At 48.4% G+C, this 17,399-nt stretch overlaps 1 protein-coding gene across 6 annotated transcripts in view; it reads left to right on the top strand.

Moving 5' to 3' along the window:
- Nucleotides 1-13,257, top strand: part of TTPAL (alpha tocopherol transfer protein like) — a 38,410-nt gene extending 25,153 nt beyond the window's left edge. For 5 of the 6 annotated variants that reach the window (XM_032350583.1, XM_032350578.1, XM_032350580.1 and 2 more), the window contains 4 exons: nt 1,782-2,241; nt 4,573-4,766; nt 6,909-7,019; nt 9,019-13,257. In XM_032350583.1, coding sequence (XP_032206474.1) covers nt 1,797-2,241; nt 4,573-4,766; nt 6,909-7,019; nt 9,019-9,297 — 1,029 coding nt within the window. In that variant the 5' untranslated portion in view covers nt 1,782-1,796 and the 3' untranslated portion in view covers nt 9,298-13,257. Of the gene's footprint in view, nt 1-1,764; nt 2,242-4,572; nt 4,767-6,908; nt 7,020-9,018 lie in introns of all 6 variants that reach the window. The other variant, XM_032350582.1, reaches the window with a different exon arrangement.
- Nucleotides 13,258-17,399: the final 4,142 nt, after the last annotated feature.

Here is a 17,399-nt window from a genome sequence, read left to right as displayed (position 1 = left end):
AAGCCAGCCAGAGGAAACAGGATGTGAGCAAGACAAGAAAACTCAGCTTTGGGAGGAAATGAAAGCACCTGGGTGGGGCTGGAGGTTAGAATGTGAGGAATGGAGTGGGCATTCCTAAGATTTAGGGGGAGGGACCTGGGCTCTAGCTATGTGCAGAGGCTCCTGAGATGCGCTCTGTTCTCCTTGAGCTCGGAGTCAGGGACTAGTGGTGTCTATGGACAGGAGCTTGGGCTTTAGAACCGGACAGCTGCTGCTACCTTATTCCTGGGATATCTAAAGCAGCTGTTTTGTTTTTGTTTTTTATTCAACAAATGTGTTCAGATATTCCAAGAAGCAGACACCAGCATCAGGGTGAGATCAGGCATGCAAGAAATCAATTGGAGGAAGCACCTGTGAAGCAGAAAAGGGAGGGGAGCTGCAGAAGTTGCAGGGAGAGCGTCAGACAATGACAGAAGTCCAGCCCCCCGGGGAGGAGGTTTGGACAGGGAGTCATGGACCGCCAGGCAGTTCCACAGAAGGTTCAGGCTGAACCTCAAGGCAAAGTTAGAGGAGGCCCACACTTCACTCAGTCGCTGGGAACAGTCTGGAAAGTGGCGTCCACTGGATGAAGGACGCAGGGGACAGCAGCTGGGGCCGTCCCTCAGTAATGCTCCCGGGAGAGCCAGTCAGCCCCGTTTCACAGCCATCATGATAAGTCACATGTGTGTGTGGTCAAAAAAAGTCAAACAGGGCGCCTGGGTGGCTCAGTGGGTTAAGCTGCTGCCTTCAGCTCAGGTCATGATTTCGGGATCCTGGGATCGAGTCCCGCGTCGGGCTCTCTGCTCAGCAGGGGACCTGCTTCCCTACCTCTCTCTCTGCCTGCCTCTCTGCCTACTTGTGATCTCTCTCTGTCAAATAAATAAATAAAATCTTAAAAAAAAAAAAAAAAGTCAAACAGTACAGGAAAAAATCTCTCTCCCTCTTTAAGTGTCCTGTGGTCCAGTACTCTTCCCTAGAGAAACCCACTGGGAACAGTTTTTTTTGGTATTTACTTACAGAAATTTTAGGTGCACTCAGCATATAGATATATATTATAAAAATATGAAATGATCTTATGCACCCTGTTCTGCAACTTGCTTTCTTTTCTTTAATGTGTCAGTTCATAAAAACCTGCCTAATTCCTTTCCATGAGTGATAGTATCCCATTCTTGGGATGATATTATATAACCAGTCTCCAGCTGGTTTGCAGTTAAAGTATTCCCTGTCTTTTCCCTTATAATCAGTACTTGCAGTGATCCTCCTTGTGTGTATTTTGCACACACACACTCGCAAGTATATGTCCCCGAAGTAGGATGCTGAGCCAAAGGGTGTGTGGTTTTACATTTTGATAGAGATCGACAGACTGCCCTCTGACCAGGCTAGGCCAGTCTGTTCTCTGACCCACAGCAAGCATCTCAGCGCCCATTTTGCATTCTCGTCAATTTGACTTTGAGAGTTGTTTTAGTTCACATTTCTCGAATTACACATAGGTCGAGCAACCATCCATACATCTGGAAGCAAGGCCGCGGCGTTAGGTGGCGAGTGTGTGTCTCCTGCTGCAGCTGCCCAGGGGGCCTCGGTGGGGATCCTCCCTCTGTTCAGTCTGGGGTGGGACCTGGGCACAGGGTTCTGAGCCACTCCATTCCAGCTGAGCGCCCCCAGTCTGACCAAAGTGCCCCCCCCAACCCCGCCCCAAATGGGGCTGCCCTGAAGTGAGTAGCTCCAGGATTGGTTCACATGGCTCAGGGTTTGTGTTTTGGCAGGGATCCTGGTAGCTAATGTCAGAAGAAAGTGACTCTCTGCGAACCAGCCCCTCTGCGGCCTCCCTCTCAGAAAATGAGCTGCCACCGCCGGCTGAGCCCCCTGGCTACGTGTGCTCGCTGACGGAGGACCTGGTGACCAAAGCCAGGGAGGAGCTGCAGGAGAAGCCAGAATGGAGACTTCGAGATGTGCAGGCCCTCCGTGACATGGTGCGGAAGGAGTGCCCGAACCTGAGCACCTCCCTGGACGACGCCTTCCTGCTGCGCTTCCTCCGGGCCCGCAAGTTCGATTATGACCGAGCCCTGCAGCTCCTGGTCAGTTACCACAGCTGCAGGAGAAGCTGGCCTGAGGTCTTCAACAACCTGAAGCCCTCGGCCTTAAAGGATGTCCTCGCTTCGGGATTCCTCACCGTGCTGCCCCACACCGACCCCCGGGGCTGCCACATCCTGTGCATGCGCCCAGGTACTCCCCGAGACGGTGGGCAGGGGCCCACGTGCCCTGCTCTGTGTGGGATGCGTGTGTCCCACACCCTCTCTCCCATGCCTCGTCTTCCTTGCCTTCTCCCTGATTTGCTCAAAGCTCTTTTGATGACAGATGACAAAAAGCTACTCAACCCGGCTTAGGAAGAAAGGAAGGAGTTAGTCTGATGAAACAGGAGCCTCCCGCAGAACCAGCGAGCCAAAGGCATAGCTGCTTTCGCAGGGCCCTGGGCCCCAGAACCAGAATCCAGTTCGTTCCCCGATCAGGGACTAAGCTAGTCATTCTCCCTGTCTCTGCCTCTGACCATCTGTGTACCCCTCTGGGCCACACATTTCTGCTGTGCCGTGCCTGTCTTCTTGGCTCTTCTGTAGACGGGCTTTTGCTGCCTCCATGCCCCTGGCGAGGTCTCCTACCCCTTAGTGCCCAGGCTTCCTGGGCCACCCAGTTAAGTTCCTCCGTGGAAATTCCGAATTTCTAGCATGGAGAATGTAGTGGGCTGAGAAAGCAGCCCTGATCCTAGGGTACAAACAGGCCTGCCCCGCGTCCCTCCTTTGTGAGTAGGTGAGGCAGGCATGAGTGGGGGCTGGGCGGGTGACTGGAAGGGTGTCGGGCCATCTGCCACATGCCTCTTCCACTTTTCCCTCCTTTCCTCTCCCGCCATTCCTCTACTTTGTTAAGCCATTGATTCACTCTGGATTCACTTTTTGATCTCAATACTTAATGATGGTAATCAGGACATCTTCCATTTCTCTGGCAGTAGTTTTAATAAGGGGGACCAAATGTGCTATCAACTCGGGAGTGAAGGGGCATTGTCCACTGATCCCCACCCCCACAGCCTTATCATTCTCTGTCAGACCAGAGCAGAGACAAAATCTGAAAGTAAGATTGCAGTGTTCTCCCAACCTAAGCCAGGAGCAGGAGAACATGCCTGCCGGGAGCCCTCTTCTGCTCACGCGTACCTAGTCTTGAAGGGACGCCTAACGGGGAATGGAGACCTCCCTGCACTGTCCTTTCTCTTAAAGCCACATCACTTCGGTCATTTACCAAGCCCTTTTTGGAAACCAGACCATCCTCTTGAGCCTTTGCTGTATACCAGGCACAGTGTTAGCTGCTTAACCTGCTGTTTTTACCTTTCCAAAATTAGGGTGGTTTATTTTAAAATAAGCAGCGCAGTGGAGATTTTAGGGCACCAGCAGACCTAGGAACCAGTCAGCAGGTTTTTCCCACTACTCCTCTGTACTCAACTTATAAGGACATTACAAAACAGATTAGCACACTGGTTTCACCTCTTGGCTTATGTGGTTTCAACACTTGTGTTTGCGCGATTTCAACCCCTTGCTCGTGAGATGAATTTTCCCCCTGTGTGTCTGGAACAGAGCTTGACCCTTCCCACCAATGCAACTCTTCAGGAAGAGGCACGCTGAGGAGGTTTTGTTCTCAACTGGGTATTAGCTTTGCCTCTTTGGGGACATACGTTCTTGAGAAGGATGACCTCCGGTTATGCAGACACAGGTGTTAGGCAGCCACATCCAACAGCAAGCTGGCACAGCCTTCCGATAAAGACTTTGTTCATAGGAATTTTGCACATACTACATATCCCCATGGTGGTGGCAGTCATGTGGAGTTTCATCTTCCTAAGGGAAGGACACACAGGGATGTGGGATTTTTCTTGAAAACAGCAGTTTAACAGTCAAAGGTCATCATTTCTTCCCAGAGAAAGGAAGGATTCCTTAGATACACAGGGAATACTAAGGGAGCATCTTCCATGGTTGCAGAATTGAGTCCCCTTTGGCTGTTTGATCAGGCTGGGGTCACACACTGGCCAGGAGGATGTAAGACCCGCATTGACCATGTCCACCTCTGCCGCCAGGAGGCAGGTCACTGGTACCCAAACCGAAGGGCTAGTGTGGGAAGAAGTGGCATAGGGCAGTGGTATGAAAATCAGGGCGCACCTCTGTTGGTAGACAGCACAGATGACCGTTAAGTTTAGGATTACAATCGCATCCTACTGAGGAGATGCGGGCTCAGCGTGAGGAAGGAACTCCCGCAGCTGGGATGTGTCTGACTGCAGAGCCCCGGCTTTTAACTTCAGCGCTCAGTTGCATTTCCATTTCAGAACGTGCTGCTGCCTTTGAAATTAACATCAGCTACTGCTAAGGTGTCCCATTTACTAACCTGAATAGAGTCATGCCGGTAGAGTATCTTTCTTTCCATTTTTAAAACAAGAGTTCTAGCAAGGAGATAAATCTTGGCTTGTGATTACTTGTTCATTATTCATCTCTGTAACATTCCGTCCATTTCTTACGACCTCAGACAGATGGATACCGAGCAACTACCCAATTACCGAAAACATCCGAGCTATATACTTGACGTTAGAAAAACTCATTCAGTCTGAAGAAACCCAAGTGAATGGAATCGTGATTCTTGCGGACTACAAAGGAGTGAGCTTATCAAAAGCATCTCACTTTGGCCCTTTTATAGCCAAAAAGGTGATTGGCATCCTTCAGGTACGGCCCTTGTTTGTCGTGTACCTATTCCGTGTCAGTTTGGGCTTTTTCCCAGGGGACCCTGTCTGTTCACCACTGGGCCCACACAGTACACAAACCCCACTTCCCCTACAGTCTGAAAGATCCAAAAACATTATGGGAAGAAATGTAAATGTCCTGTTTACTGCTCACTCTCATCAGATTCTTCAGTAGTTTCTGAGGTCCCTTTAGTCTGGGCAAGATCAGCTTTAGGGCAAGAGCCCTAAGCCAGAGCAAGGCTTTAGGTATGTTTTTTTCTTTCTCCCTCCTTTCCCACCTCCTTCCCCCTGCCCCCTCCCTCCTTCTCTTTCTTTTCCCTTCTTCAGAAGACAGAGGAGTAATTCTAACAAATGAAACTGAGAATTTGTGTTTCAATTGTGTAGCAATCAGAATTTGTCTGATGTGCTAGACCCTGCCCTGCCCTCTGGGACCTGGCGACAGGGAGCCTGTTGGACTGTTTTGGACAGATGCTTTAACATCTTGTGTGTTATGTGTGTTTTTTTGTTTTTATTTTGAGAGAGAGAGTATGCACCTGCGCACGTGTGTATGGGGGTGGGGGCAGAGGGTGAAAGAGAATCTTTGCAGACTCCACCCTCCACCACCCTCCACCCCCAGCATCCCCCCCACAGACACATCCCCCACCACCGGTGCAGAGCCTGAGGTGGGGCTCGATGTCATGACTCTGAGATCACGACCTTAGCCGACATCAAGAGTTGGATGCTGGGGTGCCTGGGTGGCTCAGTGGGTTAAAGCCTCTGCTTTCGGCTCAGGTCATGGTCTCAGGGTCCTGGGATCAAGCCCCGCATCGGGCTCTCTGCTCAGCAGGGAGCCTGCTTCCTCCTCTCCCTCTCTGCCTGCCTCTCTGCCTACTTGTGATCTCTCTCTCTGTTAAATAAATAAATAAAATTTGGGGGGAAAAAAAAAAAAGAGTTGGATGCTCAACCAACTCAGCCCCCCAGGCACCCTGTTTTAGAACTTAAGTGCAGGGCAACCCTCTCAGGTCCCCTTCCTCTTCGGGAGCTTTGTGCATCACTTTGCTATTGCTCAATAAACCTTGCTTTACTGCCCACGAAAAAAATGTGTGGGGAACCATAAAGTTCCTCCCCTATCTGCACAATGTTCAATGGTTTGCAGAGTGCTCCTACAATCATAACTCATTCGGTCCTACAGGGACTCCTCTAGATAGACAAGGCAAAAATTACTTTTTCTTTTCAGTACATGTGCTGCTGAAGCGAGCACGAATTACTTTTTTTTTTTTTTTTTTTTTTGATGGTTAGGGACCCAGCCCTCGCAGGGGTAGCCTGGCCTGAGTCTTACAGCTCTAACAGTTTGGCTCTTCATTCCCTCTGACCGGCCCGTGGGTGCTATCTCCCATGAGCTGTGGTGCACCAGCGATAAAACAGTTTCCTCTGTGAATCCCACAATGCATGTGAGCCCCTACTAGGTGCCAGGCTGATTATTTAAACATCAGTGTCCCATTTGGTCATTATCAGAAATGTGGAGCCAATACTCTAGCTTCCCTTAGCTTCTGTTCTTTTGATGCCCTATAGATTTAAGTATCAGGATAAGGAGTTTGGATCAGTGTTTTCTAATCTCCTAAGGTGATCTGGGGGGAGAAAGTTCCAGGGTTAAAGAAGTTTGGGAAATGTGGTTTCGCATGTCCCTTTCGTGAGAACACAATTTGTACACGACAGTCCTGCAGCTCAGGAAACCTGTGTGACTACATAGCGTGCTGTTCTCAAACTTACCTACCTACCATGGAACGCTTTTTTGCATCACACCTAGTACTGTCCTAAGAAATACCCTTTGGTAACACCAATCCTGAAGGTCTGATGTTTGCCAGATCCAGCTACACAGACTCTGTTTTTTGTCCTATTTTGTTCTGTTTGCCACAAGAGGAGCAGCCCTCTATTTGTTGGCCCACGACTAGGCCCTAAGACAGACCGTCTCTCTGAGGCTTATCTTCCTGGTTAGCCCCAATTTAAGCTGGCTTTGAGGAGGCCATGAGAATCAGACCAATCAGACTGATTTGGGGGCCTACAGAAGATTTAAAGGAGGGAGGCAGGCTGTGGACTGTCTGTGGATGCCCCACATGTTCTAACATCTCCTTCCCTTCCCCCACAGGATGGCTTCCCCATTCGGATAAAAGCAGTCCATGTAGTGAATGAACCTCGAATATTCAAAGGCATTTTTGCCATCATAAAACCATTTCTGAAGGAGAAAATAGCGAACAGAGTAAGTGATGATTCTATTGACCTGATCCTTTTTTTTTTTGGCTCCCTTATTTGTGACATCAATAAACTTCTCTTAGTTTATTATTTTTGCCATGGGATGATTAATTTGGAAAGTACGGAGTTACAGATAAAATGAATGAGCAATCCTTTCTGTGAAAAGATGATAAAATTAATAGGATATAATGTCCGACAGAGGAGAAAGCAGGGAGGGCAGCTCTCCTGAGAGTTAAATGCTGTGTAGTCATTTAGACTTGTATTGAGTATCCTGACCGGGGCACTGTGAACCAACATTGTATTTCTTGCCTGAGAAGGGTAGTGTTGGGCAGGTAGTTAAAAAGTTATGGTGATGTCTTCCTACAGCTCCTTGGGGTTTAAAAATGCTATTTTAAGCCCTTCTGTTTACCAAATTTGTTGTCTTGCTGTATCAAGTTTGTGGAATAATTCCTGGTTTATGAGATAGGTGAGTTTTAGCTTACCTGTTATTTAAGAAAGGAGAGATGGCACACTGAAAGATGGTCTTCCTCTCTGACCTAAAAGAGCCACTTGTCACCCTTTGCTAGTACTGTGATTGCATGTGATGTCTGGTTTTTATCCTCTTCTTCCCGAGGCCTAGGAACATTGTGGTCCCTCTAAAGACTGGGTTTTAAATTTTGTACTTTTTTTTTTTTTTTCAAAGGATAAACAGAGAATCTCAAGGTTACAAGGGAAGGACTTTAAAATAGAGACGGGGGCACCTGGCTGGCTCAGTCGGTGGAATGTGCCACTCTTGATCTCAGGGTTGAAGTTTGAGCCCCATGTTCGGTATAGAGATTACTTAAAAAGAAAATCTTTACAAAAATAAAGTAAAATCCAGATTCTAGGCCCTTTCCCTGAAGATTTTAACTCCAGTTCAGGGGTGGAGCCCAGGAGTTTGTGCTTTTAAAATCTTCTTAGGTGATTCTGATACATAGCCAGGTTTGAGAATAATTTAGTGGCGTCCCTGTCTGGGTTTGAACCTATCTCAGTACCTGGAGATCCCATTTGGAACCCGCTTTTAAAGCCAAAGCAGCCTTGGAAGAGGCCTTTTATATCTATGAAATGACCTTATTTGTGGTCCATAATCTTGTTCATTTCACCCTTCATATGTTCATTCATTCATTCAAAAATATCTATTGATCAACTACTATAGTATACAAGTATGTTCTAAATGAATAATACAGACTACAGTCTCTGCTTCCGGGGAAACTTATGTGCTAGAGAGAGAGAGAGAGAGAGAGAGAGACATGGCCAGCGGATGTGTATTATCTAGAATTAAGATGTGATAAGTGCTGTGGAGAAAAATGAAGCAGAGAAAGGGGCCAGTATAGAACAGGGGCAAGGGGTTGTAGCATTCAGTAGGGGGGTTAGGGATGGCGTCAGTGAGGAGCTGGCCTTTGAGCAAAGACTTGGCAGAGGTGAGGGAGGGTGCTGGCAGACCTCGGAGGACCAGCAGCGACGCTGTCCTGAGGCGGGAGCACATCGGGTTTGGGAGCAGCAGCAGAGGGAAGGGAGAGGGGACAGAGGGGCAGCAGAGGAGCCACAGGGGTCAGACTGCAACAGGCCCTCCCTATAGGCCAGCGTGAGGGCTTCAGCCTCTCATGTGAGGTGGGAGCATTGGCAGGTCCCACGGAAAGGACTGGCATGATCTGACCAGCGCCAGGAAGAGCAGAGACTGCAGAGCAGGATTCGAGTAGGGAGACCAGGCAGAGGTCGTCCTGGGAATCCAGGGGAGAGGTAGGGGTGGCAGGGTTCCATGAGGCGGGGCACAGAGTGGCCTGGATCCTGGAAACATTTTGAAGGAGCAGCCAACAGAGTATGGCATATATGGAAGGGAATTATGGATCCTCAAGCTTTTTGAGGAACTGGAAGGGTCCAGTTGCCATCAGCTGTTCCTTTATTCATTCAACAGATGCTTGAGCACCTACCTGGCCCGCAGGTGACTGACTAACCTGAGGACACATGTGTTTCCGTTTCCCCTTTAGTTTTTCCTCCATGGGTCTGACCTGAACTCTCTCCACACAAGTCTTCCCAGAAGCATTCTCCCCAAGGAGTACGGGGGCACGGCCGGAGAGCTGGATATCAGCGCCTGGAATGCAGTGCTGCTGGCCTCGGAGGAGGACTTCGTGAGGGAGTTCTGCCAGCCAGTCTCTGTGTGCGACAGCATCCTGGGCCAGGCCCTCCCGCCTGAGGGGCTGACCTCGGACGCGCAGTGTGATGATTCCCTGCGGGCCGTGAAGTCCCAGCTCTACTCCTGCTATTAGCCAGTCCCCTGTGAGTGCCACCCTCTTGAAATCCTTTCCTTTTTCTTTGGAGAGGCGCAAGGAGAATTTGAGGTGCCGTGGAGTCTGTCTTGCTCCTTGTAATTAGATTAAAGCCTATAGAGTCTGAGGGTGAGCCATGGGGTAAGCCCTTGGTGACTTGAATTAATCTATGGAAGACACGGAAGATGTCCCCAGTGATTCCCAAACGTTTGGAATCCCAGTTTGCAGCCACTAACCTGGAAGCTGTATCTGGTTCTTGGAGATCTTGGAACAAGAGAAATCAGGATCAAATCAATTTGGTCCCCCATTCCAGGAGAAAACCACCTGACTTGCCGGTCAGCACACTCCTGTGAAAGAACCTGGCTGTGCCTACAGGATGGCCACACAGGAGACTTCAGGAGTTTGTGTCTTTCGTCTGAACCCTAACGACAGACTTGGGTTGCTCACCAGGAAGTTTCTAGTTGGAGGCCCAGACCCCAGCTGCCACACTGGGTTTGGAAAGCACCTTAATCGACTCATGGGAGCATCAGGACATAAGCAGCACCTCCTGATCAAATTTGGGAGCCAGAGGCGTCAGAGAACCTCTGGGATTCATTGACTGACTCTTGCAATAGAAACGGAAGTTTTCCCAAACCCACAAAGCCTTAGCCCTGGTTCTCAATACAATCATACAGGATCCTAGAGGGAGGTGATTCTACTTAACCTAAAATGCTAGACGCCAGGCCCGAGGAGCTGAAAGAATTCTGGCCCAAGAATGAAGACCAGGACTCCAGCCTCAGAAGTATGGACTGTAGACAAGACCTCATGGACCTCTGTGGCCCTCACCCTACTCATCTGTAAAGTGAAGCTGGATGAAATGACGCCTAGGGCCTTGGCTGACGTTTGGGATTTGGTTTAGTAATTGAGTGCCAGCCATTTGTCTTCTGCCTAGATGGCTCTCAAATGGCTCTCTCATGGCTCTCAGAGAGGCAAGTGGTTGGATCCCGCTTTTTTGTGGTATACCTGGGCCTTTCCAAGAGGCTTGTGTCGCCATCTGGCCCTGCCTTTTAAGGAAAGTGTATGTATATTCTTGGGACCTGGTGATAACCAACTTCTTTTTGTAGGGAGGGTTAAACTGGAAAGGGCAGGTGAGATGACCTAGGTTTGTGTGAATTCCTTTTATCCCTGAGGCTCTGGCCATACACTGGAAACCTGGCAGCAGGGAATGGCTAATTACTTGGGATTCTTAGATTTTGGTCTCTGGAAACGAATGTTAAGTGCGTGCTATCGCCAGGTCACTTCCGGGGCCCCCGTCCTCCCAGACACACTTGCATTTCTCTCTCTCTCTGGTACGGGTGGACAGACTCGTCTAGCCAGCGAAACCGAGTGTTAGCTCTGCATTTCAGCACCTCAGACCCTTCCTGTCAGAACTTCAGCCTTAGCCCAACCATCGAACTAGGTGGTTCTTCTGGTGGCTTTTGACCTATTTCCTTTCATATTAATTCCTTAAAAATTCATGCATTTCTGAAACCAGCAGGCAAGGGGACCATCTGTGAGGAGGAGGGCAGCGCTCTGAAAGGCAAAGGCCCGTCTACTGTGAATAAGCTCGTCCTCTTCATACGCTGAGTAAAATGCCTGGAGAAGGTGGAAATGACTCACCTCATCAGTGCCAAGTCCAGGGAACGCTCTGCCCTGTGGGTACCAACCCTGGATCCTCTAGGGACTGCGCTGAGCTGGAAGTGCCAGCATGCAGGCCCCTGGCAGCCCCCACTTCCGTCTGCCAGGAACAGCGTGACCGGCTCTGCTGAAAAGACCTTGACAGCACCATCAGGATGGCTCAAGCAGAAGGTTCAGAACCCAACTGCTTGGATGTGGGAAGTGGTTAGAGGTGTTCTCAGACCTCAGAGAGGAAGGAGAGATTCCCCACCACCCCCAAGCTAGACGGAGGGAGAGAGGGACTGGTCAGCCCCACCAAGTTTCCCGTTTACACGCTGCACTGCGTTCCTGGCCCGTGTGGCCCATGTCCCTTGACTTGAAAAGCTTGCGTGTGTGTAAGCTCACCTAGAGAAGGATCTCCAAGACCAGGACGTTGCCCATTTCCTAGGCCCTTCCAGGTGGCCCAGGGAGCGCTTTCATTCAGCTTCTGAAAGGAGTCAGAGCCAAGATCTGTTTGCCTTCTGCAGCTTCTGGGCTTGGTTTTGGTTCCAAAGGGAGATCAAATAGTTTGGACACCTCAGGAGGATTGGACCAGGCTGTGAAAGCAGGAGCTCCCTGGGTGAAAATCAAGGCGGTTTCTGTGCGGTTTTACCAGGTGTCTGTGTAGAGCCGCCCCAGCAGGGTGGTAGGATATCAAGCGAGCACATGGTGAGCCTGGCTCGGGAGTGGGGGTGCACCAGTGGGGCAAACAGGCGAGCATCGGGAGAACTGGGAGTGTTTTCCTTCAGGGAGAAGGCCTGGCCCATTTCATGAACACCTGGAAAGTAACTTTTCCCTAAATTCATGGTACTGTGGAACAGGAAAGGGAAAGGAGTCAACCAGGAGACCAGAGTTCTGACTTTACACTGCTGTGTGGCCTAGAATAAGCCACTGACCACCCCTGAATCCCATGCTAAAGGGATCCCCACTCTGAGCTCCGAACCCTGTTTTAGGCATCATTTGGCTTTGCTGCCACAAGGACATTGTACTCTACCTTTTAGAGGCCTGTTCCTACCCCCCCCCACACAAAATCTGGGTTATTTTATAGGCGATGTAGGTCTGAATGAATTGCTCCCAAGTGAATCTGTAAGCTAAGATAATATGGGGTTTTTCTCCCTCTTTGCTTGTACAGAATCTGGGAAACTGTGCCTCTTCCTGGAATCCTGGTCTACCCTCACGGGGACAGGCCGCAAGAAACGTACAGAAACATCTGTGCAACCCTGGCTTCCTCTCCCGAGCTTACTTGCTTTGGGCAGAAGTGGCTTTAGCTTCATCTCGCTTTCACAAGGACCCACTTGTCTCTAGAGGTTTTACAGACACTTCAGCTTGTAAGATACATTTTTGCCGAACTTGAGAAGACAATGAGAGGTATTTTCCCCAAATTCCTATGAGACACTGAGCCGTTGTGAATTCTCCCAGTGGGCAGTTTCTTTAAATGCCACCGGATTCTCAGACCAGTCATGGGGTTACTTTTCCACTTGGGCAGGCAAAAGCTGTGGCATTATTATAATACTTCATTGTAAAGTTTTTAGCTTTTAAGATTTACCTTTGAAGCCTTTTCTTTCATCGAGGCAGTGAAGTATTCGCATAGGTCATGGTGCAAGTGTAGCTGTTCTGGGGCTCTGTGGAGACACCAAACAGAAGCGTCTCAACTGTTCGGGAGGGAAGTCCATCCGGTGATGTCTGTCAGTATTGGGGCCTATTAACTTCGTAAATCTAAAGTAAATTCCTTTCTGCTTTCCCGACTTAGAATTGGTTTGCTCAAAATGCCAAGTGACAGGAATCATCAGTCAGAGATTCCTTAACAGAGCTTGTGCCACAGGAAGACTCTGTGTGACTCATGGACGGAGATGCTAGCGATGAACTGTTTGCCATTTCTCGACTTCTCCTGAGGCCTCACTGGGCGGCACACTTAGCTGGGCAGGTCAGCCGCTGTTGGGGATTGTGGCTGTGCCTCCACCTCGTGGCACATCATGTGGTAACCTGGTACAGGGAGGAAGTGCCTGAAGCCGCTCGGGGCCAGGAGCCTCTGATCCCACTCTGACAGGGGGAGTCGGGCTCACTTTCTCACCAGACTGGGGCACCACTTCAGCCACTGGTCACATTCCTCGCTTCAGACTGAAACTCAGTTTAGCTCTGAGTATACAGACACGTGGTGGTGGATTCATCTCACTTCAGTGTTTGACCAAAAGTTTATTTTTCTAGTGCATTTTCTAAGTCAAAGTGGTGAAAACATGTAATTTTAGTATGCATGACTGGGTCTTAATAAAAATCCCTGTAAGGTTATGTGTGGAGTCCTTTTGTGACAATGACAGTTTGGATCAAGGTTCTGAAGTTTTATTATTCACGGTACACGAAGGCCCGAGTACAGCGTCACTCCGGGTCAGGCAGGGAGAGGAGGCCCTGCGGCAACACCGTGCACCTGTGGTCTGGACTGGCCGCCTCCGGGGACCACACACCATTAGAAGATGCCAGCGTATGCGAAGAACAGCAATGGATCTACACAGTGGTAGAGACGACAGGCGCATTTTTCAGTTCTTAAGGCCCGGCTGTCCCTTCTAGACTGGCCTTGAATCCTTCACACAGCTAACAACTCCCAGGGACGTTTAAGGGTTAGGATCCATGATGTTAGGTGCTTCAGGTAGATAACCTTGTTTCATCTTAAATAGCATTACTGCCCCCTGCGGGGGAAACAAGATCCGGAGAAGCTCAGCAGCTCGCCCAAGGTCACATGTGGAGCTGGGCTCCATAGCCAAGTAGTCAGACTCTAGCCCGACTTCTCCTCATGGTTAGAACCAGGCTGTTTGCCTTTAACTGTCATTCACCCTCCAACAGAACACAGAAAGAAAGAAGGGAAGAATTTTTTTTTTTTTATAGGGGAACAGTCTAAAAATTAGATCGTTTCCTGGCTTCTTATAAAATATAAAGCAGAGGTTCTTAGCCTCTGAGAACATTTTATTCTGGAAACACTTACAAGGAAACCAGACTCCTGGGGGGATGACTAGGTCTGGCTTGATCCACTCTGGTCCCACACATGCTTAGCTGTTCCTCTTCCTGCTCCCTGCTGGTTCTGTACAGAGGCGTGTGTCCTCCCCACAGGAGGCACAAGCTAGGCACCATGGTGGGTCTGGCGTGTTGGTGGTGGGTCAGCTGAGAAGGTCTCATGCAGGATGTCCATACACTTACTGCTGACCTCTGATGATGTGGCAGGTAAGTCCTTACACTGTGACACGCCAGCTCTTCAGCTCAGCCTTCCTGAGGAAGCTGCAGCCCTAAACTCAGTCCATTTCCACATCTGGGAAAACGGACTACTGGCTCCGACCAGTGCAACAGAGTCACAAGGATCAGCAAATGCTTCTGTTTACAAGCCGTGGGAGGTATTTCCCATGTTATGAGTCCACGCTCTCTGGTTTGTTTTCTGAAACACCTGTTTTCCCCAGTGCCCTCCCCTCACAAGGCACTGGGCCAGTACACCTGTACCTGATGCAGCACATGCGTCCTGCCACTGCATTTGGAGATGGTGAGGAAGAAAATCCTTTACGATTGCCACTTTTCTGGAAACACACCGTTTTTTTGTTTGTTTGTTTTTTAAATTTTTTATTTTTTATAAACATATGTTTTTATCCCCAGGGGTACAGATCTGTGAATCACCAGGTTTACACACTTCACAGCACTCACCAAGGCACATACCCTCCCCCAATGTCCATAATCCCACCCCCTTCTCCCAAACCCCCTCCCCCAGCAACCCTCAGTTTGTTTGTGAGATTAAGAGTCACTTATGGTTTGTCTCCCTCCAATCCCATCTTGTTTCATTTATTCTTCTCCTACCCACTTAAGCCCCCATGTTGCATCACCACTTCCTCATATCAGGGAGATCATATGATAGTTGTCTTTCTCCGCTTGACTTATTTCGCTAAGCATGATAGGCTCTAGTTCCATCCATGTTTGTCGCAAATGGCAAGATTTCATTTCTTTTGATGGCTGCATAGTATTCCATTGTGTATATATACCACATCTTCTTGATCCATTCATCTGTTGATGGACATCTAGGTTCTTTCCATAGTTTGGCTATTGTGGACATTGCTGCTATAAACAGTTCGGGTGCACGTGCCCCTTTGGATCACTACGTTTGTATCTTTAGGGTAAATACCCAATAGTGCAATTGCTGGGTCATAGGGCAGTTCTATTTTCAACATTTTGAGGAACCTCCATGCTGTTTTTCCAGAGTGGCTGCACCAGCTTGCATTCCCACCAACAGTGTAGGAGAGTTCCCCTTTCTCCGCATACCTCGCCAGCATCTGTCATTTCCTGACTTGTTTATTTTAGCCATTCTGACTGGTGTGAGGTGAATATCTCATTGTGGTTTTGATTTGTATTTCCCTGATGCCGAGTGATATGGAGCACTTTTTCATGTGTCTGTTGGCCATCTGGATGTCTTCTTTGCAGAAATGTCTGTCCATGTCCCCTGCCCACTTCTTGATTGGATTATTTGTTCTTTGGGTGTTGAGTTTGCTAAGTTCTTTATAGATTCTGGACACTAGTCCTTTATCTGATATGTCGTTTGCAAATATCTTCTCCCATTCTGTCAGTTGTCTTTTGATTTTGTTAACTGTTTCCTTTGCTGTGCAAAAGCTTTTGATCTTGATGAAATCCCAATAGTTCATTTTTGCCCTTGCTTCCCTTGCCTTTGGCGTTGTTCCTAGGAAGATATTGCTGCGGCTGAGATCGAAGAGGTTGCTGCCTGTGTTCTCCTCAAGGATTTTGATGGATTCCTTTCGCACATTGAGGTCCTTTATCCATTTTGAGTCTATTTTTGTGTGTGGTGTAAGGAAATGGTCCAATTTCATTTTTCTGCATGTGGCTGTCCAATTTTCCCAGCACCATTTATTGAAGAGGCTGTCTTTTTTCCATTGGACATTCTTTCCTGCTTTGTCGAAGATTAGTTGACTGTAGAGTTGAGGGTCTATTTCTGGGCTCTCTATTCTGTTCCATTGATCTATGTGTCTGTTTTTGTGCCAGTACCGATGCTGTCTTGATGATGACAGCTTTGTAATAGAGCTTGAAGTCCGGAATTGTGATGCCACCAACGCTGGCTTTCTTTTTCAATATCCCTTTGGCTATTCGAGGTCTTTTCTGGTTCCATATAATTTTAGAATTATTTGTTCCATTTCTTTGAAAAAGATGGATGGTACTTTGATAGGAATTGCATTAAATGTGTAGATTGCTTTAGGTAGCATAGACATTTTCACAATATTTATTCTTCCAATCCAGGAGCATGGAACATTTTTTCCATTTCTTTGTGTCTTCCTCAATTTCTTTCATGAGTACTTTATAGTTTTCTGAGTATAGATTCTGTGCCTCTTTGGTTAGGTTATTCCTAGGTATCTTATGGTTTTGGGTGCAATTGTAAATGGGATTGACTCCTTAATTTCTCTTTCTTCTGTCTTGCTGTTGGTGTAGAGAAATGCAACTGATTTCTGTGCATTGATTTATATCCTGACACTTTACTGAATTCTTGTATAAGTTCTAGCAGTTTTGGAGTGGAGTCTTTTGGGTTTTCCACATATAGTATCATATCATCTGCGAAGAGTGATAATTTGACTTCTTCTTTGCCGATTTGGATGCCTTTAATTTCCTTTTGTTGTCTGATTGCTGAGACTAGGACCTCTAGTACTATGTTGAATAGCAGTGGTGATAATGGACATCCCTGCCGGAAACACACCGTTTTAACCAAATATTCCACCTCTTACCTAATAAGGTGCCAGCCATTAGATAAAGTGACCTAGTCGTTACTGCCTTCAGGGGGATTGCTTATCCTCCCTCGTTGCTGATGGGTAGTCTGACAGCTCGTGCCTAAGCAGTCTCCAGTTATTTGGTGCCTATGACCTTATGCCAAGAGACAATGGAGTCTAACTGCAAAAGGAACTCTCAAGGCCTGGTTTATTTCTCTGTTTTGCCTCTTACTGAGTAACTACAGGCAAGTTCCTGACTCCTCTAAACTTCAGTCTGATCTGTCCAACGGGGAGAAGCTGCCCCACCTTCTGGGGCGTGGACAGCGTCTATGCACAGCTGGGCACACGCACTGTCTCATGTTGCTATTCTTCACCTGAGGAGGTCACGTGCAGCTCAGGTCACTCAGCAGTGATTAGGACGCCACTGGGAAGGCTGCCTGATTTGGGCTCCTAGGTAACCGGATGGACAGAACAACAAGAAAGGATAAAAGAAAGGAGCAGCAGCTCTCATTGATAAGCCTGGCGCCCATCGTCAATTTGTAGAGCTTGAGCCATGACTCATGTAACAACACTCTCACTTGGGTGCATAAAAAGGAAAAGGACCTGTAATGGACAAAAACATGTGCTGGGGGGCGCCTGGGTGGCTCAGTGGGTTAAAGCCTCTGCCTTCGGCTCAGGTCATGATCCCAGCGTCCT

The sequence above is a fragment of the Mustela erminea genome, chromosome 7 (assembly GCF_009829155.1).
Source record: "Mustela erminea isolate mMusErm1 chromosome 7, mMusErm1.Pri, whole genome shotgun sequence".
NCBI classification, from domain to species: domain Eukaryota; kingdom Metazoa; phylum Chordata; class Mammalia; order Carnivora; family Mustelidae; genus Mustela; species Mustela erminea.
This window is presented reverse-complemented; position numbering and strand designations above follow the sequence as displayed.